General features: G+C 35.2%; 1 protein-coding gene across 1 annotated transcript in view; it reads left to right on the top strand.

The window, feature by feature from the left end:
* Window positions 1-22,274, top strand: part of STT3B (STT3 oligosaccharyltransferase complex catalytic subunit B) — a 100,016-nt gene extending 77,742 nt beyond the window's left edge. Inside the window, exons 6-16 of the mRNA XM_082847275.1 lie at window positions 2,677-2,775; window positions 3,887-4,033; window positions 5,284-5,332; window positions 6,718-6,872; window positions 9,259-9,470; window positions 10,713-10,900; window positions 11,626-11,797; window positions 12,674-12,847; window positions 15,259-15,372; window positions 17,389-17,601; window positions 20,633-22,274. Coding sequence (XP_082703401.1) covers window positions 2,677-2,775; window positions 3,887-4,033; window positions 5,284-5,332; window positions 6,718-6,872; window positions 9,259-9,470; window positions 10,713-10,900; window positions 11,626-11,797; window positions 12,674-12,847; window positions 15,259-15,372; window positions 17,389-17,601; window positions 20,633-20,713 — 1,604 coding nt within the window. The 3' untranslated portion in view covers window positions 20,714-22,274. The remainder of the gene's footprint in view (window positions 1-2,676; window positions 2,776-3,886; window positions 4,034-5,283; window positions 5,333-6,717; window positions 6,873-9,258; window positions 9,471-10,712; window positions 10,901-11,625; window positions 11,798-12,673; window positions 12,848-15,258; window positions 15,373-17,388; window positions 17,602-20,632) is intronic.
* Window positions 22,275-23,142: the final 868 nt, after the last annotated feature.

The following is a 23,142-nucleotide window of genomic DNA, read 5'->3' as shown; positions in this document are numbered from 1 at the left end:
CCTTTTGGGGAGGGAAGGGTCTATGTGTCAGATTACCTCATCTTGCTTTGGTGCGGGGGGTTTAGAAAGAATTACCTCATTGGTGCTGACCAGAAAATTCCACATTGACCAGTTAGGATTGCATTCCTGGGGAAGGTTGTGACTGCAATTAAGGTTATGAATTAAGTTTTGATTTTAGCCCAGGTGACTCCATTTGGGGCCTGTCATTTCTTTAACAATGGAAATATTGGTGTGTTAAAGAGTGCTGTGAAGTAGAACGTATATCCCCCTATGTAAACATCTCAGTATCAGTGACCCAAAAAAGATAAAAATAGGGAAGACATGAATCCAATTCTCTGAAAAGGAAATGGTTATCTTTGGATTATTGCATATAGCACATTTATCAGCTTTGTATCATTGGTGCATGTAAGTAGGTATAAATGAGGTTAATTTGGATAGAGGAATGTTTATAGGTAAAATATTGTTGAGAACTTGTCTGTTTCTGTTAGTTCAGATTTATTTGACATTAACCTATATTTACAAAGTAATGTTTACAAATTAAAGTCCCACCTGGCCTTTTTTATGTTTGCCGAGATTGAACTTCTTTTTCTTGAACTCATCTTCATCTTTTTATTAACTTGAACTCTAGTGTACCTACTTCTTTTTTTTTTTTAATTTTATTTATTTATTTATTTTTGGCTGCGTTGGGTCTTTGTTGCTGTGCGCGGGCTTTCTTTAGTTGCGGCGAGCGGGGGCTACTCTTCGTTGCAGTGTGTGGGCTTCTCATTGCGGTGGCTTCTCTTGTTATGGATCATGGGCTCTAGGCGTGTGGGCTTCAGTAGTTGTGGCTCACGGACTCTAGAGCACAGGCTCGGTAGTTGCGGCACACGTGCTTAGTTGCTCCGCGGCATGTGGGATCTTCCTGGACCAGGGCTCGAACCTGTGTCCCCTGCATTGGCAGGCGGATTCTTAACCACTGTGCCACCAGGGAAGCCCCTCTAATTGTGCCTTTGTGTGTTCAGTATTTCTCCAGGGTTTAATTTCTCAGCTCTAGGTGTCTAAAAGACCTGTTGATCATAGAATCTTAGCTTATTATTATTATTGGGGCAGAAGAGGGGAGGGATCTACAAATCTTGTCTAAACTCCTCATTCTGTCGCGAGGAGACAAACTTTTGTTTTAAGTAGTTGTTCAAGGTCACACAATGACCTTTTTCCCATTTTTTTTTCTAATTCTGCCTCTGTGACTCTTCGTCTGGGTGTCTACACAGACTGATTTGTTAAAGAAACATACTGTTATTAGATAACCCATCAACCAAATTGGTTGGCAGTTCAAATATATGTGACATAGAAATTCTTATTTATATTTACTTAACTTTTATTGCATTTGTGTTCAGCTGTCTTATTGAGGGAAATTGTATTCCAACATTAATATGTCTGGAAAGTACATTGTTGGATGTGTTATTTCTGCAGCGTCCTCTAGACAACTGGTTCTCTATTAGCTTGAGGTCATCAGAAACTTTATACGTTGGTCCTTCCTATTACATTTACTTAAGCTTCTTATCCTTTTTCTAACACTGTAGTCATCTCTCATCAGACAGCTTGGAAGGCAACTTAACATTTGAACCATTAACATAATTTACCTTCTATAAATAGATTTCTTTTAAAAGCAAATAAGCATTCTTTCTCAGCTGAGTTGAGTGAAGAGAAGCATATGCTGTGCTGTACAATGTGTAGCATACAGATATGCCTGCTATAACAGTTCTCTTGCAGTTTTTTTTTCTAATAGAGTATTTTATTTGCCAACAACTAAATATTGACTGTACTTCATAAAGTATGTGAGTAAGCTTTATAAATGGAATAATCTTCACATTAACTATTTTACATGAGTTTTAACTCCATTTCTAAATAATTTTTAATTACAGTGATTCCAAATACTTTCATTGTAATCAGCTTGTCTGGTAGTGATCTGTGAACACCTAAATGCAAAAATAAGTCTGTTATACAAATTGTAGCCCCTCCCCAATTTACCTATACACTTAGGTTGATATAAGCCGAGAATAATATATAGTATATTCAGTGCCAAGAGCAAATAAGTTTCCTTTATTAGATCCTAATAAATTCAGTAACTAGTCTGTTTTATGGCTTGACTTCTGTGTACTTAGTTCTTTTGTTCTTTAATCACATAAAACTTAGTGGATAGACATAAGATTTTTTTTTAAACTGGTTAAGTACTGTACAAAAGTGTTAGGAGACTATAAATAGGGTGTGAATACTTAAAAGCTTTTGAGACAATAGCAGCTATTCGTAATATGATGATAAGTATTCATTTGGTCATGCATACTTTATGGGTTAATGCCAATAGGAATGGTGTTTACTTATATATTACATAGCTTCTTGGGTTATGTCATTGATTATTAATGATAGATTGAAAAAAAACTTGATTCCATTTTCAGGAGAGTAAAACAGCACCAGTCTCCTTAAAATAATATTTTTTAAAATGGCAGAAAGAATTTCACGATTTATAATGTATGATTAACCATCAAATATGTATCAAATACAATAGTCACTTCAGTATTCTATTCTTAAAATAAGTTCAGTTAAAACTTTGCTAAAAATATATGAGTTGTGTATATATTTATGTTTGAAATACTTACTGGTAGTAGTAAATTATCCTTGTTTCCTATTTTGTCTTTATAGCATATAGCACTTTCTATATTGTGGGCTTAATATTATCCATGCAGATACCCTTTGTGGGATTCCAGCCAATCAGAACAAGTGAACACATGGCAGCTGCAGGTATGAAAAATATTTATTTTGTTTCTTCTAAGGAATCTGTGAAGGTATGACTGGCCGATCTTCAGTGGAATGAAGGGTTCTTTTGGGGTTTTGTAGTTGTTTTTAATTTTCATCGTATTGGTTCTAAAACATCACCACTATAAAATATGAATATCATAGAGTTTATCGAGACTTTCTGATACTGTACGCCTAAAAGTGCTTATCTTGCCAGCTGTGACTGTTTTGAAAAAGCAAAACATCCTTTTTTGCAAACACTAAATAACATTTGCTCTGTACACTGAGTTACTGTATCACTGAGTTTTCATTTTACCAAATTTAGATGGAACATTTCATTTTTATGTTCCATACATCTCACTAAAATATTTTATCCATATCTACTAACTGGAATTAATGGCTTTCATATTGATTATAAGGTCATATAATTTCTCTCCCTAAAGCAGAGCATTTTGCCATCATTAATCTCGGTCACAAATAACAAGATACAGTGGGAGATCTGTGAATAAAACTTTATCAGAGATTCTCCACACAAGGTGCATGATCCATAGGAAGTCTGTGGGTAGTTATTTTGTTTGTAGCATTTTATAAATATCAGTATATTTAACTTTCTGAGATGATGTTCCATAGCTTTTATCATCAGATTCTCAGTAAGAATCTTGAACCATCTCCATCCCCCACCCAACTATAAACAGTAACCATATATCAGGATTCTTCTGATCCAGGTCAGTTGTATCCTTCAGTAAATCTGAGAATTATTTTTTTAATGATGTTTCTTTATTTTTAAAATTTTTTTTCCTAGAAAACATGTTGCTAAAATATGGGACAAAGGGTGGAATTTAATGTGCTGAATAGGCTTCAGTTACTGAAATGAGATTTTTCTTGCCTGGTCCATGTATGGGGAGTCTGATCATCTTGAAAAAAATATGTAACACAATTTTTTGGGTGTATTAATTGGTTAACTGTCATTTGACAAAGGAAATGTCAGATCAAATGACTAGTCTCTGATATATGAATGGTACAAGGTATTCTAAGAAGGTCTTCCAAATTAACGTTTGTAAATGTCCTTGGTAAAAATGCTTTGTTGATTACTTATATGAACCTTTTCTTTAATTAGGTGTCTTTGCATTGCTGCAAGCTTATGCTTTCTTGCAGTATCTGAGAGACCGATTAACAAAACAAGAGTTCCAGACCCTGTTCTTTTTGGGTGTATCACTAGCTGCAGGTGCTGTGTTCCTTAGTGTCATCTATTTGACTTATACAGGTAGGTGTCATCACCTGTAGGATATGAATCTTGTCTCTAGGTTATTGCAAAAGATAATTCTTTTTCAAATTTTGTACATGTTGCATTTATCCTAGTAGTTCAAATATTGTGGTTTCTTTACAAACTGTATGAAAATAATAGTCAAAGGTTCTAAAATGTGAATAGCAGTACAAATTTTGATTTTTTTTTAACAGTATCTTAATTTTGCTGCTTCAGGTTCTGATAAATCCACTTTCAAACATCCTTCTCTTGATGGATGAATAGACCCAAAATGTATAAAATTCAAAGCTTCCAGTATTAACAGTGCAGGTTTACCGTCCCTTGTGTACATATACTCTATCTCCTGATTTTAAACAGTCAACCAGATAAGTTTCAGTCTGCTTCTGGATTCTGAGTTAATTTCTAATCCTGACTCTACTAGTCCCTAGAAATAAGTCAAATTCTTTCTGAAGGTATGTCAAATTAATGTACCAGCCTACGTCATAAAATCATGAAGAATTAATTGACAGGAATAAAAGGCACGAATGTTTAAAATCATCTTTGTGGACTGCCCTGGTGGCACAGTAGTTGGGAGTACACCTGCCAATGCAGGGGACACGAGTTCGAGCCCTGGTCCAGGAAGATCCCGCATGCTGTGGAGCAACTAAGCCCATGTGCCACAACTACTGAGCCTGTACTCTGGAGCCTGTGAGCCACAACTACTGAAGCCCTCGTGCCTAGAGCCTATGCTCCACAAGAAGAGAAGCCACCGCAATGAGAAGCCTGTGTACCGCAACAAGGATTAGCCCCCGCTCGATACAACTAGAGAAAGCCCATTCGCAGCAATGAAGATCCAACGCAGCCAAAAATAAATAAAAGATAAATAAATTTTTTAAAAAATTAAAATCATCTTTGTAATTTATCTAAATTTGGCATACTCGACACCTCACTTTTTAAAATTATCCAATGCTATCTTAATACCTTAGCTTTATTTTACTAGTCAACTAGAGGTTTAAGAGAGAATTGGAAAACGTTCTACAATTTTATCTGTCAACTTGTTGTATTTCTCTGGAAATGTAATGTCCATGGATTTTTTTTTATTTGATCCCTAATCTTATTTTATCTGACTGCCAGCTGTGTGAAATACGTTGTCACCTATTTTTTTAAAAACAAGAATTCTTTTAATATTAGCTTAAATTAATCCATAATAATCAATAAACATAAAAACAGTGAAAAGGCAGATTAATTTCCTCTACACTTTTCCTTCCAAGGTTACATTGCACCGTGGAGTGGCAGGTTTTACTCATTGTGGGATACTGGGTAAGTGCAGATAAGTTATTTGCCCTCATGTTATTTTCCTTTTGTCGTCTGTTCTTTATTAGTATCTCTGTCAATACCTGGGCAACATTTCTAAAGTATCTAGCATGTACTAGTTTAGTAAATGTTGTATTTTGTCTGTTATAATACCTGTTTGGAATTCACCTTTAGTGTGATTATGTAAGTCACATTTCTGTTCATGGGCAACTCCTTATTTTAGTTTTATTTGTTAAAACATTTCAGGTAACGTGTGCCATTTTAGTAATTGATTTTTGTTTTTACCAATGTATTCAAAGTTTCCATCTGTTAGTAATATTTAATTTTTAATCATTAAGGATAGATGCTATGTTATAGCATCTGTATGCCGTAGATATGAAGAAAAATTTAACTTTCTTTTTAATACCACATTATCTAAGTTTCTTGATATTTTTTAACCTATCAAATATACTAGAGAATATTTGTCGTGCTTTTTAAGAGTGCTATTGTAAAAAGAGTTAGTAAAAAAAAATTAGTTTTAAATTAGCTCAATAATTTTTTATCTCTAGAAATGTTTTCCTAAGGATAAGAAAATATCTCTTGGTGATAATTTACTTCTCTCCCTTGATTCTGCTATTCCATCTTTTTTGTTACTCTTCATGTGGCCGAATAAAAAACCTACCACAATTTATTGAACAGGCCTGCCCTTTGGTATGATACCAAAAGGGCTCCTGCCCATGACTAATTAAAGGGCATAAGCAAATTATGTATGAATGGCTGAAGCTAATAGACACAAACTTCCAGAGGTCAGCCTTTGTATCACCAGAGTTTGAGGGAAAACCCCAGTTGTAGAAGTTAGTTATTCTGATTAGGTTAAAATCCTAGGTTAAATTTTTCTTAGTCATACTTATTCTTGCTTTCAGACTTTAACTGACCACTTTGGAATTTCAGGGAAAATTTGTCCTGTCTTTTCCATTTCCCTCACCAGCCTCTGTGCCATCTCCTTGTTAAGAAAGGTATTGTGGCAATATGATATGTTATCGGATAAGGTATTTCTGCTAGTAATAAGTCCAGAAGATAGTGAAACTCGTTGATGCAAACTTAGAAAAGTACTAAGTTAAAACTGCAAAACAAATTCCTATTTGAGCAAAGATTTTTGTGTTAGAAGTCAGAGCCAACACTTTTATAACTGGCCTTAGATAATTCTGATTTTAGGAGGGGCATATTGGTTTTGGTTTTACCAGTGTGTATCAGAATTATTTCCACTCTAGCTGGTTACATTGGAATATACTTTTAAGCAAGAAGAGGTAGGGATAGGAACCATATCTACAATCAGAGAAAGTTTAGTCATCTAAAAGGAACTCCTGTTTTATCATTTACTTTTAAATAATGTTAACTTTTTTTAATACCAGGTATGCAAAAATACACATTCCAATTATTGCGTCAGTGTCTGAGCATCAACCTACAACTTGGGTATCTTTCTTCTTTGATCTACATATTCTTGTGTGTACCTTCCCAGCAGGCCTGTGGTTCTGCATTAAAAATATCAACGATGAAAGAGTATTTGGTAAGAGATTTTTAATAAGTACTTTGATTTATTTATTTTTGTTGAGATTATCACTGCACTTTAAAGTTTTATTTTTCTTTGCTTGACTCTATGCATATTTAAGATAAACTTTCCTCTTACTTTGCATAAGTGCTTAACTAAGAAAAATTCAGTGAATTTGCATTATATATACTCTAATTATTAACTTTTCATTTTGGACTAGTATATAAATTTTTCATTCAATTTATTGTTTTCTGAGAGGTTAATGTAATTATAGTCTGTGGCTGAGAATTGGAAATTATAACTGTTGACAGAATAGACTTGACTTTATTTTCTCAGTTAAATCCAATCAAGTAGGAAGAAGTTTGCAGGGGCATCCATGATCCAAATTTCAGTGCAAAAGTACATTTTGTAATGGAATAAGAATCACCTTTAAGTAACACCCTCTTGACTGATTTGTGTAATTTCCAACTTACAAGACTTAGATATACAAACTATTTTAAAGGCAGTGTTTAGGATCTGACATTCAAAATATAAATGGACAGAATAAACAGATACCAAACACTTTTATGTAATTCAGTCATCACAAGAAGTATGCTGTGGCTGTTTTGCATTTGATAAAACCTGAAACTGAAAAAGCTTTGTAATATGCACAGGGTCACACAAGCAAATAGTTTGTGCAAGTATGGGTCCTGGACCATTAGAGACACTCAAAAGTTACTGTTTCAGAGTGAAGTCAGGAGAGATAAAATAGCATCTGCATAGGTTCTAACCAAAGGATGACACTCCTTCTTTTCTGGTTTCTATAGGTCAGTGGACTCTGGATAAGGCCATGTTAATATTGCATCATTCAAAAAGATTTTAGCTTAGACATATTGCCCACTCATGACTTAGCAGTCCCAATCCTAGGTATATACCCAAGAGAAGTAAGTGCATGTGTCCCATAAAGGACATGTTTAAGAGTATATACATAGCAACTTTATCCATAATAGCCCTGAATTAGAAACATTCCAAAGGTTATCAGCAGTAGGATAAAGAGATTATGTATTTGTACAGTAGAATACAACACAACAATTAATAAAAGAATAGCATGGGTAATTAAAAGAAACCAGTACAAAAGAGAACATTTTTATATAATTTCATTAATATGAAGTTTAAGAATAAGGAAAACTAAATTATTGCTTTAAAAGTCCAAATAGTGATTACCTTTTTGGACTTTTAAGGTAAAAAAGGGTGGGGGGTGAGGGGAGCAGTTATTGACTGGGAAGAGGCATGAGAGATTCTCCTGAGGAGGTATACAGATGTTCTGTATTTCGATATGGGTGGTAATTACATAGGTGTGTGCATATATAAAAATCCATTGAGATAAACAATATGGTATAATAAATGTATTTTTTAGTCAGGAAAAAAAATGTGAATTAGCTTCAAATGAGATAGGCACCCAAATGACTCATTAACTTTGTAAAGTCATATAGCCTCTAGCCAGAAATGATAGAGCCTTTCCTTGTGGTGAGCACATTATCTGGAAAGCTTTGACCATTGGAAATTACTTCCAATTTTTGTTTTTTAAGTTTCTTGGCAATAACTTTATAAGTTCCTCCTTTGGTAATAAATTATATTCTTCTCATCCCATTCTTACTTTAAAGCAGGCTTTATGCCAGATACTGGCACAGACTTTTCATAGACTTTGATTCTATAAACTTACTGTGCCTAATAATACAATTCACCAAACATGTTTTCATCTGTCAGTTAATGTATTTTTCTAATATGTGATGCTGTTGACAAATAATTGTCTCATTCCCCATAGTAGCTATAATTAAACTTGAAACATGATATGCTTCTCTAAACTGTTGATATGCAGTGTTTATTTTGTCAACACTAGTTATAATTTCTAAATATGACTTTTAAATTGGTTAGCATTATCAATTCAAAAACAATTAGGGCTTCCCTGATGGCACAGTGGTTAAGAATACGCCTGCCAATGCAGGGGACACGGGTTTGAGCCATGGTCTAGGAAGATCCCACATGCCGTGGAGCAACTAAGCCCATGCTCCACAACTTCTGAGCCCACGTGCCACAACTACTGAAGCACACGCACCTAGAGCCTGTGCTCTGCAGCAAGAGAAGCCAACGCAGTGAGAAGCCTGTGCACTGCAACAAAGAGTAGCCCCAGCTTGCCACAACTAGAGAAAGCCTGCGTGCAACAACAAAGACCCAACACAGCCAAAAACAAAATAAATAAAATAAATTTATTTTTTTTAAAAAGTTCCTCTTTAAGTAAATAAATAAATAAAACAGCCCTTTTATGAGATGTTTGTCTGTTTTTAGATTTTGTTTTAAATAGTTAGTGGAGTTTCCAGGGACCCTTTTCTCTTCTAAAGTGTTACGAGAGAACTTGTCTTTGCAGTTGCTCTGTATGCCATCAGTGCTGTCTACTTTGCTGGCGTGATGGTGCGGCTGATGTTGACCTTGACTCCAGTCGTCTGTATGCTGTCTGCAATTGCATTCTCAAATGTTTTTGAGCATTATTTGGGGGATGACATGAAAAGGGAAAACCCACCTGTGGAGGACAGCAGTGATGAGGATGACAAGAGAAACCCAGGAAATTTGTATGATAAGGTGGGAAATCTAAAGTAAGGCCTTTAAAATTTTTACGTGTTTTATTTTTCCACCACAGTAAGAACTTGTATATATTATGAAGGGTGATTAAACAAGAATTTAGTCAAACTATGACATTTCTAGTTGGTCTTTACTGCTTGCCTCAAATTTTGAATCCTGGTTGGTCTTTTCACTCAGAAAGCTGGTGCTCTACTAAATTACATAAAATTTAGCGCTATAAATCCTTCTGAAACAATGTGCAAAGTGCTTATCCTTGAGGTCCATATTCACTGTAAACTTTTAAAATATTTGGTTGACTGAATAGTGATTCACGAGGGGAATAAGTGCCTTAAAAAAAACTTCTCCAGTTCGTTAGCACTAGGTGGCTGGCCCATATAATAATGTAATTCACTTTTAACTTCTCAGCTAACAGAGCAGGATTATATTTGGTGCAAGTGTGGAAAAGACTTAGAATCAGAGCACTTGTCTTGGATGACATAGTAAACTTTATTAACTAGATTTTTAAGTAGCAATAAGCAATGAAGAACTTCGCAGTATATGTATTAATTTTGAAAATTTCTTTCTTTACTATGATAGGTCCAGTATTATTCATACAGATTAGTGCTAATAAGGCACATACCTGCTTTTGTGTTTGTGATGTTTTGTTTTGTGGTTTCTTAATAACTAGCCTTGCAATTTAGAACCTGACTGTTCTGTTCTCTGTTCCGTGAGGTTTTTGTTTTGTTTTCAAAAATGTAATCTTGATTTTAACAAGTCTGTTGGTTTGGGGTTTGGAAATTAGAAAACTGATTCTGATAATGCAGGTTTTTCCTATACTAAAGTCCTACATGGTCTGGATTATAAGCCGGATATTGCTGTTTTCACGGTGAGGAATTCAGATTTTTTATAAGAAAAGGTGGCCAGCATGAGACCATTTGGTTATCTCCTTTGTATTTACATAAAACATAAGGACAGTTGAGTTTGAAAGCAGCTTCTTACTGGAGATTTTTTGCTCTGCAACCTGCTCCTGGATTGGGTTTAGTTCCAGGAAGCCTTCTCATTCACATTTGACTTTAGAATTCACCTTGATAATTTTTAGAAAATGTTGTATGACCCACACGAGAATTCCTGATGGTTATACATTTTCCTTCTGAAAGAATTAAATTGATAGATAACATTCTCCCAACCTTCTCCCTTTTGAGTGTCTTAATGAAAGCAAGTCAAATGATGAATTTGTCTCATCAGTTTTTTTTGCATTTTCAGGCAGGTAAAGTGAGGAAGCATGTAACTGAACAGGAAAAAACTGAAGAGGGATTAGGTCCTAATATAAAAAGCATTGTTACCATGTTGATGCTGATGCTGTTGATGATGTTTGCAGTCCACTGTACCTGGGTCACAAGCAATGCCTACTCCAGCCCAAGTGTGGTCCTGGCCTCTTACAATCATGACGGGTAAGAAGACAACTTGACTACAAGAGGATTTTATACCTACCCTTTTTTCCTGTCTCAAAAGATAGAATTCAAAGATATTTGTGAAGCTCTGCATTTGAATCTGCTGTGCTTTTCTTGTGACCTTTCCCCTGCCCGTCCCCTTTGGTAGAAGTAGGTAATAATCATTGTATTTCATGCTCTTTTCCAAAATATCTTTGCATATATAACATACACATTAGTCTTTCTCAAAGTGTTGTGCTTGGACACAGCATCATCATTACCAGGAAATCCTTTAGAAATGTAAATTCTTGACCCCACCTCAGTGTGTGAATGAGAAACCTGGGGGTGAGACTCAGTGATCTGTGGTTTAATAAGCCCCCCTGGTGATTCTGATACAGCTACAGTTTAAGAACAGCTGGTTTATGTACTGCAACCCCGCATTCCCACTCCAGCTTCTGCTTCACTTGGGTGCTCATTAGACTTGCCCAGTATCAGGCTCCACCCCAGAACTACTAAACCAGAATTTGCTTTTTTACAAGATGGCCTGGTGGTTTGTATGCATATTAAAGTCTAAGAAGCACTAGTCTAGCTCTCCATTGATTTTTTTTTTTTCTCCCTACCATGGAGGCTTTTAACTACCATCCTTAAAATATGAAATTACTTAGTGGCCTGGCACCTCAAGGTTTTAAGTTACCATCTTCACACTTCCAAGATATCATTTAAAAGAATATTGTGATTGTTTTCAGCACCAGGAATATCTTAGATGATTTTAGAGAAGCTTACTTTTGGCTGAGGCAAAATACAGATGAACATGCCCGAGTGATGTCTTGGTGGGATTATGGCTATCAAATAGCTGGGATGGCTAATAGAACTACTTTGGTGGATAATAACACCTGGAATAACAGCCACATAGCACTGGTAAGAATTTGATCAACAAAAGATCAAAAGTTACAAACCTTTATTCACTACTTAGCAATCAGACTTCACTTGTGATTAAGTAGGAAAAATGTGGGTGAAAGTACTCTTTGCTTGCTGAATTTTGAACATACTTCTCTACATATTTATTCAATAAAGTGAGCTCAAGGTATGCTTATTTTGTTTTTAAGAATAGAATTTATTTAAGTATCATTCAGAATTGTAGGCTGTTTGCTGGAGAATAGGCAAAATCTGAAACTTAAAATATTATATTTGTCTTGTATTTTCCATTTCATAAGTTAAGAAAAGTATTTGCAAATATGTAAAACAAATGCACTGTGTTTTATGGGCATGCAAATTATGTTCGCTCTAGCTATTAAATAACTAATTTACGTTAATTAAAGTAATCACCTCTCTGTTCTTTAAAGATTTTAAATAGATAACTGGGCGTTAGCCAAATGAATTCTCTTTGTATTAGTGTTGTAACTAATCATTAGATGTTTAGTAAACTGAAGAGAAGAATATATTTGTGCTAGCTAGATGGATGGTCATCCTCGGCCTGAGGTTATGAGAAGTTCTACTTCTTTTAAGCTTGCCTGCTTTCATATTAAAATGTTAATTTCATGAGACCTAATTATTAGCAAAATATTAGAGCATGTATTTCTGATTTTGACATTTCTGCTATAATTGGTTGTAGTAAGTGAGGTGCTTATAAATCTCAGTAAATCTGTTGAATTCATAGCAAATCATTTTTATAAAAAAGTCCATGTAAATCAAACTCTTGAGATGCATTCCATCTTAAAGTAAAAATGTAAGTCCATTTTTATTTTTAGTGTATTTTGGGACTAAGTACACCCATTCTCATTTTTTATTCTGTAGGTGGGAAAAGCCATGTCTTCAAATGAAACAGCAGCCTATAAAATCATGAGGAGTCTGGATGTAGATTATGTTTTGGTTATTTTTGGAGGGGTTATTGGGTATTCTGGTGATGATATCAACAAATTTCTCTGGATGGTTAGGATAGCTGAAGGGGAGCATCCAAAAGACATTCGGGTAAGAAACTAGGTCGTTCTCGGTGTGTGAAAGACAGCTCCCAGTAGCCCTCTTACCTTGTTAATTGCATTGTGTTTGTTTTCATTATCCTATCCCCCAAATTAGTTCTTCAGTCTGACTTTACTGTTTATTAAAGATACCATAAGCATTTTCCCAGGTTTAAAACTTTGGAAACTCATACCTGGTACTTCCATTCTCCCCTACAAAGCAATCCCTTGTCAAAATTCTTGCCTTTACTCCTTACAGCCTGTCACTTCTGCCCTTTCCTTCCATTTTCATTGCTTCCACTCTGGCATTGACCCCTATGCTCGTAAACCTGAAATAGGACAGTAGCCTTGAACTTGCTATCTTTGCCTTAGTCTTGTTCCCTCTCCCAGTCTAACATGACGTTGATCATGTAACTTCCCAGCTTTTTTTTTTTTTTTTTTTAAGCCTTCATTAGTTTAAGGAAAGGGGCCTTGAAACCAGACAGACATGAGTTGGAACTAAACCCTGCCACTGCCAGCTTGGTGCTATGGGCAAGTTGTTTTTCAGCCAGTCAGCATTATATGCTTTGAGCACTAGGTCTTGTTCTAGGTTCTAGTGTTATAATTGTGATTACGGCTGTTTCAGTTGATCACTAACAGATGCCAGGAATAATTCATTTGTACTGCTGTTATGAGAATTTATAGTAACATAGATGAAACCTCAGCCTAGTGGCTGGTTTGAAATAATCATAATGATGATTGAAATAATGAAGCAGTGGTATGAAATCCAAACGCTTTAGCTCAGAATGCACAACCCCTTAATACTTCACTTTCCTTTGCTGGCCTCTTGTCCTTCTATCACCTTTTTCTACTCTGTCGATCTACTCTAGCCCATGAAACTTGCCTCGTGGTTTCTTTCCTTGGCTCATCTGACACACGTGTTTATACAGTTTTCTTCTTGGAGTACCTTCCCTACCACAGATTAGTCCCCTCTCCAGAAGCCCTTCTCTGGTGCATTATCAGATCACATCCAGCCTGGTTTGTAGGTAGATTCTGTTGTATCTCTCCCACTCAGCTGTGAGCTCAGAGAGGTTGGGCACCCAGCACTGTGGTTTACGTGGTGAAGGCACAAAAGATGAGAGTAAGATTCACTGCTGATCTAGAATAAAAGAACCTTTTGGGAAAATGTATGAATGTGTTTTATGTGACAGGGATGAAGTCGAGTAAAGCCCCAGATTTCTTGTTTAAGTGTAAATGCTGTGACATTTCCCCTTAACTACGATTAATAAACAGTATTACCTTGTGTTAAATTGGTCTTAATTTAATCCTCCTAGTATATAATTTTCATTTGTGCATTTGCTTTAGCAGTGTTAAAACTGACGTGGTAGATCCAGATATATGCTTTGAACCATTTATATAGAGAAAAATCCTAAATTCCTATGCTTTGTGAATAGGTAATTTACACATTCACATGGTTCAAAAAATAAAATATAAAGGGATATACAGTAAAAGTTTACACCCCCCACCCCAAGAAAAGGAAAAGAAAAAAGTCCATGGTAGTCTCTTACTATTTTCTTATGATTCTTATTGAAGCAGATAACTAGTAGTAAAATATACACCTTGTTCTTGCTTTTTTTACTTCACAATATATTATGGAGATCTTATGGGGATGCTTCTTCATTCCTTTTTTTTTATATCTGCATAGTGTCTTCCATTGTGTGTGTGCACCATGATTTATTTAACCTGTCCCTGTTAATGGACATTTAGGTTGATTGCAGTTTTTTAATCTCATAAACAGTGGTGCGATAAATAACTTTCTACACTCATCATTTTGCCCACGTATAAGTATCTCTGTAGGATAAATTCCTAGATGAGGAATTTCTATCGATGGTGTCAGATTAGCCCTCTTAGAGGTTAATTCATAAATTTGATGAACTCCCAATAAAAATTCCTACAGAAGTTTTCTAACATTCCCCTCTGAACTAAAGAACTGATTTTAAAAGTTCATATGGAAAAATAAAGAACAAATTTAGTTGGCCTACCTGATATTAAATCATGGTATTGGTACCTTTTTTTTTCCTTAAATTATTGAGGTTTTATTATAACATGGTTTAAAATCTGGTAGAATTAATTAATAATCGCCCTCCCTCATTCTAACAGACTATTGTTCTTTTTCTCTGTGTTTTGGATACTCTTGTTTATTTCCTATAAATGATTTCTATACTGAGCTTTAAAAAACACCCATGATAGTTTTGTGGGTTTTTTAAGAGATGACATTAAATTTATAAATTCGTCTTCTGATACTATATTTTTTTGAGATGTAACTAAATATGGCTTTATGAAGATACCTCAAAAGTTAGTTCTTATGGGGAAATGAAAAGGGGAACCTGTAGCTTTGAATTGGTTATATTAAACTGACACAAACTTCTGGATTCTTTCCTGTAGGAAAGTGACTATTTCACCCCACAAGGAGAATTCCGTGTAGACAAAGCAGGATCCCCTACTTTGTTGAATTGCCTTATGTATAAAATGTCGTACTACAGATTTGGAGAAATGCAGGTTAGTTACATCAATTTTTCTATAATCTTTATTCAAAGGAATATTAAGTAGCCTTGTTTGACTCTAAAAAACAGGATAATGATGTTTTGGTTGCGCTGTAAAGAAAAATGTGCTCATCTAAAGATTCTTTTCTCTATTAAATTTAATTTCTGAAACTTGTATGTAAAAAATGAGGAAATATTTTTTAGATCAAAGATTTCCTTCCAAAATTGTTAATTAACATAGGCTCAAATCCATTCTTTGTTTGCCATCTCACTTTTCAACTTCATGCTTTTGGAAGACCAGGGAGAGGTCTTCCAGCTGGGAAGCAGTGTGATCTTAAGTAGTTTAACTTCACTGCCTAGTGGGGGAAAGCCTGAAATTAAAGAGATGAATTATTTAGTCACTTCATATATTCACTGTTTCCCTGTTCTCCATTACCACAGAGAGCTAGGACTCTCTGGGTCAGAGTTTTCCCAGAAAATTGGAATGATACGGTACAAAAGATTAAGAGTCAACAAAAATGAGTGAATGGGCAAAGAGGCATTGTGGCAAAAAGAACAGATAATGGACTGTCACAACACCTGGGTTCCAGATCTGGCTCTGTCAGGTCACATAACCCTTGGACAAGTCACATTCTCTCTGGACTTGTTTTTTTCCTTGTCTGTGTATAATGGGGGTTGGACTGATGGCTTCTATGATTCTTCATAGCTCTCAGATTGCGTGACTGTCATACCAAGTTACACCTTCATACTAAGGTCACATCAATGGCAGAGGAAAAATTGCTTGTTTAATTTTATACAAATACCAGGGATCGAGATAATGTTTCAGCATTATTCGCTTGGAATTACTCTACAGGTGGCTCTGAAAAAACAGACAAAAATTTTACTACCAGATTTACGTTTTTGTTTGTGTTTTCTTTGAAGGCCACTGCCTGGTCTCTAAACTCATGCTAAGAAAGAAGCAACTTAAGCCATAATAATTAGCTACCTCAGAAAATGGGTGAAAGATTAGTTTCTCTGTTCACTAATGAGAGCATTGAAGGACTTTTTTTTTCTGTCACGTTTATCAAGAGCTCCAAGCCATGCCTGTAGCATGCATTCATTTTGATGCCTTTCCCTGCTCGAGAATAATATGTTTAAGACATGAGGTATATAACTTTGCTCTTGTATAGATGTGCAATAACAAGTTATTCTCGCACTGGAGGAGATTTGGTTTTTGGATTTATATTTAAGTTGAATTCATTTAAGTTCTGTGTGGCAACATATAAACTTAGTCTGAGAATTTCTTAAAATCTCCCGTCCCTCCATTTTTTCCTCCTTTCATTCTTGGTTAATCTTCCCATGGTTTGGCTTGTCTGACTTCCTTTGTAGTTCCCAATTTCAGGTTGGTTAGCATCACTGCTTTACTTGTGCATTGATTTAACAAGTAATGCTGGTAAGATAGAGCCACACTGAATAAGGTAAAGTCATCATGCAGCTTACATCCTGTTGGAGGATATAGGTAATTTTAAAGATAAATAAAAACCTTAGCAACAAACACTATAGAGTAAAAGAATAAGGAATCAATGGAGGAGACTTCGCAACCATCAATCTCAAGAAAATATTTTCCTGAAGGGATGGTATTTGGGCTGAGACCAAAGGATAGAAAGGGGACCAGCCATGCAAAATCACTGAATGAAGAACTTTGAGGTTGAAAGAGTAGATAGTATAGTGCAAGGCCCTGGGGCACAAAAGCAGGCCCTTCTGTGTGTTTTCTCTGAATACCTATAAGAAGGGCTTTAATGGATTTTATCTTGCTATTGGTTTTTTTATGCCTGTGGGCTGTTCATCCACTCTAAGGGTTCATTTAGTTTCTCTCTTGCAGAGTTTTTCCTATCTGGTTAGCAACATATAAGAACTGTTACAATATATTGCTCTGATTGTGTTTTCCTAGTTTAAAAGGAGAAAGTTTTACTCTGCTGCTAACATTTACTACCTTCTAATATTGCAAGCTTTCCAATATGGTTAACATCCAATACTAATGTCACTTTTGCAGCTGGATTTCCGTACACCCCCAGGTTTTGATCGAACACGTAATGCTGAGATTGGAAACAAGGACATTAAATTCAAGCATTTGGAGGAGGCCTTTACATCAGAGCACTGGCTTGTAAGGATATATAAAGTGAAAGCACCTGATAACAGGGAGACACTAGACCACAAACCTCGAGTAACCAACATTTTCCCAAAACAGAAGTATTTGTCAAAGAAGGTGGGTGCCAAATGAAGTCATGTTTATGAAAGGGTAACTCCATATATACACTAGTATGTATAAAAGGGATAACTAATAAGAACCTGCTGTATAAAAAAAAATAAATAAAATTCAAATAAAAGAGGAAAAAAGGGTAACTCAAGATTGGTTGGTTTGACTGATAAATAATTACTGAAAATTGCGAATAAATTTTCATTTGCCAGATGAATAAAGACCAAGGCTTATATACAAAGTAGATATAAAGCCAACCTGCTGAGGGCAGTCCTTGCAAACTCAGCACTTCAGGTACCCCAAGCAGCAACTGTTCTGGATAGTGCTCGATAGGGAAGAGTGGTTATCAGTGAACCAAGCTAAGATTTTCCAGAGGCATTCTGGCTTTAGCTTGTGCCACTCCCATTAGTACGACTTGTTTGTAAAGTGAGATGTGTCTGTGGCTTCTGAACCTTTGTGAAAGTAAAAATGCCAAACAAGTAATAACAGTTGTGATTCGTTCATCATCTTTTGGTCAAAGCAAATTTATATAGCATTTTCATGTTCCGTTCTAGTACGACGTTACTGTATTATTCATTGAATAAAAAATAAACTTGAGTTGGTTTGAGTCCTGAATGAAAAAAAATCATTTATCTTAAGATAATTATTTTTAAATGTAATTGTCATGACAAAGCTTGTAGGTAGAATTATGATGATGAGACTATTGGCAGTCCTTTTGTAATAAATAATAAGATATGAAGTCTTTTACTGGAGGTCATTATGGCTCACTTAAGCCAAATAGATCTAATCTTTGCTATAAAAGCTACTGAAAAATGAGTATTTATATGGTTGGCCCTCTGTGGGAGATGGAAAATAATGAGCAGTTAGAAGAAATATTAAGATTGTATTTTAAGGTACTACTCTTATAATACTAATTGTTATTAGACTGATCTCAGTCTTAAATCTTGAAAGATACTTAGGTGTACATTGCTCAGATCAGTTATTTTAAATCATTGAAGGAATTGTCTTATCCCTTTGTATTACTTAAAATATACTACAAATATATTCAGAATACAGATCATTTCAATTTGTACTATAAAGTGCTGAATATTAACTGTATGGTATGTAAATAGAAACTTTAACTGAATACTTTCTGTGCCAGGAATAGGTTACCATATCTAGACTAACGTATTTAAATAAGTCAGAGCTGGCACTCACTGTGTCATCATATCAAGTGATCTGGTGTCTCATAGGCACGTGGTAGGAGAAACTGATGAGTCACATCAGTGCAGAAGTCAGAACAAATGCTGACAGTCTGAAGGCAGTCACTCCTAAGACATCTCAGCCCAGTTATGAAAACAAGGCATTGAACTTGCTGTATAACTGTTGATAGTGAAGTTTCTTAATCTGACCTCTTTGTCTTCTCATCATTTCCCCCAAATAAGTGAATGGATAAATAAAAATCCATCTGTCTTGTATGCCAAAAACATATTCTATTAGCCAACAACCTGGATCTAGTATTTCTGGTTTCCATGGCTTTATACTCAGTTTTGTAGTAGCAGGAATGCTTTTTATTTGTTTTGCTTTCCTCTCTCCAGCCCAGTTTTTATTTTGGGGGTTGAAGGGGTGTGAGTGAGTACAGCAGCCACTTCCTGCCACTGCCAAGCTGACATGGCTGAGGCACTGGGAATTGTAGTCCAGGGCTGCATGGCTCACCTGCTCCTAGAGAGAAAACACCCTGAGGACCTAGATACATACGTGCAGAGACCTGGGGCATTTTACAGGATCTCATAGAAAAGGTTTCAAGTTAGAAATAATGTAGGTGATGATGATAAAGAAACCAACTCCTTGGCCTGGTTTGAATTTTTACAAATTGTGTCCTCTGAAATTCTTTACTTTTTGCCCTAATAAAATAAGTTAATAATAAGGTAACATATATTGTGGGCAAGTTAGCAGTAGCTAATTTTTGTGACCTTAAGAAGGATTGCATTCTGCCTTGTATTTTTGTCACTGTTAGAAAAAAATTATAAATTGTTTTAAACTGAACATCATAATATATGTACACGACATAGCATTTGCCAGAGTTTCTGAAACCTCCAAAAGTTGTATTTAAATGTGAGAATTGAATTGAGGGGTCAATCTCCTGAGTCTTGACCTGCTGCTAACCCAGTGCTTTGACTGATGCCTTAAAGTACTAATTTCCAAGAAATTTGCTTTTTTCAGTATCTATGAATATGTCAGATTGTCAGATCCATGTCCTATATTGATTTATCTTTGTGAGACTCTAAAATAGCAAACATTTTTGCAGTAATTTCTATCACCACATTTGTAGTAATTTATTTCTTACACCACAGACATCAGTTGACAGTATTTTAAGTGGAATCCTGAAGTGTTAAGAAAAATGAAAAATATCTTAGTTTTTTAAAGATCTGTGATGCTCAAGGAATGTTATGGGTTTTTTTTTCTTGGTGTTTGGGTTTTGTTTTAATATTTAAGTGCTTATTTTCCTACCTAAATTGGAGAATGTGCCAAGTAACTTTATTTCTCTTTATTTTTGTAGATAGGTATAATCATCCTCCTTTTTTACAGATAAGAAAATCGGGGCTCCAAAAGTTACTAAGTTAATTTGTATTTCTGACACAGCTGATTCTTGGAAACTAAACTAGGAGCACCATTAACATTTTCTGAATCCTTAGTCTAGTTATATATTCTGTCATGCCTGGAAATGTGAGTAATTATTACACCTGAGCATTTAGTGGTTGAGAGGGGAGGTGGGGATTCATTCACTTGATGGGGAGGAATGTATGACAGGCATTTGAGGACTGCTGTGGTCATCCTTCATCTTAAAGGTGAGGACCTAGTCCAGTTCATCTTGGATCTCAGCATCCTTGGCATAGAGCAGTTCATGGTGCTCATTGACTGTTTCAAGGAGTCCAGCCCTAGGAAGATCTGAGGGATTATAAAGACAGTCTTCATCATTCTGCAGTAAACCATGTGTGTATCTGTAGTTTTAATCCGTAGGAAACCTGCACTAACACCATGTGTTCTGTTTTCTTTTTAGACTGCGAAAAGGAAGCGTGGCTACATTAAGAATAAACTAGTTTTTAAGAAAGGCAAGAAAATATCTAAGAAGACTGTTTAAATATACTGTTCTGGTTCCTAACTTGAAGCAGATGTCCTTGTGAGAACCGGTCTTTGCCTTTAGCTCATGTCATGTTTCACAGCGACGGAGGGTACAGAACCATCGCTGGAACCATCACTGGTCCAGGTTAATGTACAAAACTTTCTGGCAATGCCTGATTTAAAAAATAAAATTGGCTTACTGAGAACAGCTGTTTTTGATTTGTAATGTGAAGCAAGACAGAGCACTGCTGTAAATGTCTAACAGCAGATTTTTTTTTTACTGGTACATGTTATCCTTCAAATCTGAGAATTTGGACTAATGGCACCAAAGAACCCTCTAATTTGGTCCCTGGCACATGCATACTTGTCAATGTTTTTATTCTTTTACAAGATTTTATTTGAATTACCCAGATAGCAATACGTAAAATACGAATGACAAAATGTGATGCAAGCTTCTTGAACCAGTAAACTAGTACGGTCTGAGAAAGAGGTATTAGAAAAATAATTATACTTCCTTGAACTATATTTATTTTCATGTTTCTCCAGTGCAAAGAATGTTTCATCAAATGTACATTTTCTATTGCTTACTGTTTGCTCTGAGAAGAAGCTGCTGTTTCAAAGATGGACCTGTAACTAATCGATTCAAATAGTTTTTTTTTTTTTTTATGTTGAAACATTATTGCTGCTGTTAGCAGTTGTTTTCACCAGGTACTTACAGAGCAGATCTCATTGTTGTTCATTCAAGGGCTAAATTTATATCCTTTGGAAATCATGGCAACTGCACAGGATGTTGCTAATTACCAGGATTGGGTTTGGTATCTTAGTCCTGAGGTTAGCACTTTGTTTACATGCAAAAGATTAAGGAAGAAACCCTTAAAGTGGACAGGTAGCCAAAGTTCATTTTGTGTGATTCTTCAAAATGACAAAGGATTTGTAAAGTTCGCCTGGATTTCTCTCATTTTTATAACAGTTTCATCCATCACAGTGATTTTGTCCTCTGCTCCATATTTTGTTAGTCCCTTAGGCATTTGATGAAACACTCTTTAATGCTATATGCATTTTCTTATTTTTATTAAAAATGTGACAATTGTCCAAAAAAATGCACTAAAATATAAATGGAGATTGAACATGTTCACTTTCCGTCTCATAGGCAACTTTATATAGACTTGAAAATTTTCTCCTGTTTAGTAAAAGTGAAAGAGAAAGGGTTTTTCCTGCCACAGGATATCTTTTTTTTATATAAACAAGTATAATTTACACCACTGCTTTTGGTGGAAAAGTGCAGAATAGTATGTAACTTTTATGAAGAAAAGTGTAATTTACAATATTCATTGAGAATGTTACTGCTGATTTTCTTTTCCAAAGTGTAGAATATTCTTTGATTTATAGAATCCATTTTTGACCCAGATGATGGTTCTTTTACATACCAATAAAATGGTTGAACCTTTTCACAATAAAAGTGTAACTAAATCTGGATTTCTGATACCTTGTCATTTGGAGGATTTTATTTTACTTTGTTGCTTTAAAATTCAGTGCAGAGAAGTTGTTGACTGTAGGGAAAATAAAGTTAATTCAAATTTTGTGTTAAGTGTTGTCTTTTATACATCTTTTATTTTTGAAAGGACTAACAGTATTGAACACATACTTCCTTCTTGTTCACTTTTACAAAGGTTTTAGAGAACACGTGTAGGAAAAGTGCTAGATTAGTTCAACTTAGGTCTAAGGTCTAAGTTGAACTAATCTATTATTTATTTTGCCTTCCTTTCCACCCCAGAGTGAAAATTTCATTTTGACTTTTTATGGGTGAGTGAGGGGAAGACACCTAGCCAAATAAGAATTTAATCTCCATGTAAATGAGGCTAGGACTCTAACAAAAAAGCCCTGCTCTGTAAGTTCCGATATTTAATCAGCCAAGTCTTGTATAATTTTCTCATTAAGAGCAGGAATGATCTCTCACCTTTTCCAGTTTTAGGGAACCCCATTTTGGTTCAGTGGATTGCCTCAGCAAAAACTATATTGTAACCACACTTGAGATTTTATTGTAACAGAAAAGTGAAATTATAGACAGTAAAACAGCTTTTATTTTTATTCCACATCTTAGAATTGAACAAGCTGAGTGCTTTGTAGTATAAATAAGGCAGTGAGGCAGCAAGTCCAAAGATAAAGTTTATTTTTCAAACTTAATGTCCTTATCTACTTACTTGAGTTTGCATTTGTAGAGTTTTAACTTCGAGTCCCCAGGCCACGACCAAAAGGCCAGAGAACTAGATGGTATAAAAGCAGCCTATAGGGTATTATCGTTTCCATAGCTTAAGGTCATAAGATTATGAAATCTGGAGCCTCTGCACACTTTTTTAAAATGGTAGTAAAATATATAACATAAAATTTACCATCTTAACCATTTTAAAGATGTACAGTTCAGTAGTGTTGAGTACATTCACACTGTTG

Source organism: Leucopleurus acutus (genome assembly GCF_964270905.1).
Source record: "Leucopleurus acutus genome assembly, chromosome: 10".
Classification (NCBI taxonomy): Eukaryota; Metazoa; Chordata; class Mammalia; order Artiodactyla; family Delphinidae; genus Leucopleurus; species Leucopleurus acutus.
Note: the sequence above shows the minus strand (reverse complement) of the source record. Positions and strands in the feature narration are given on the sequence as shown.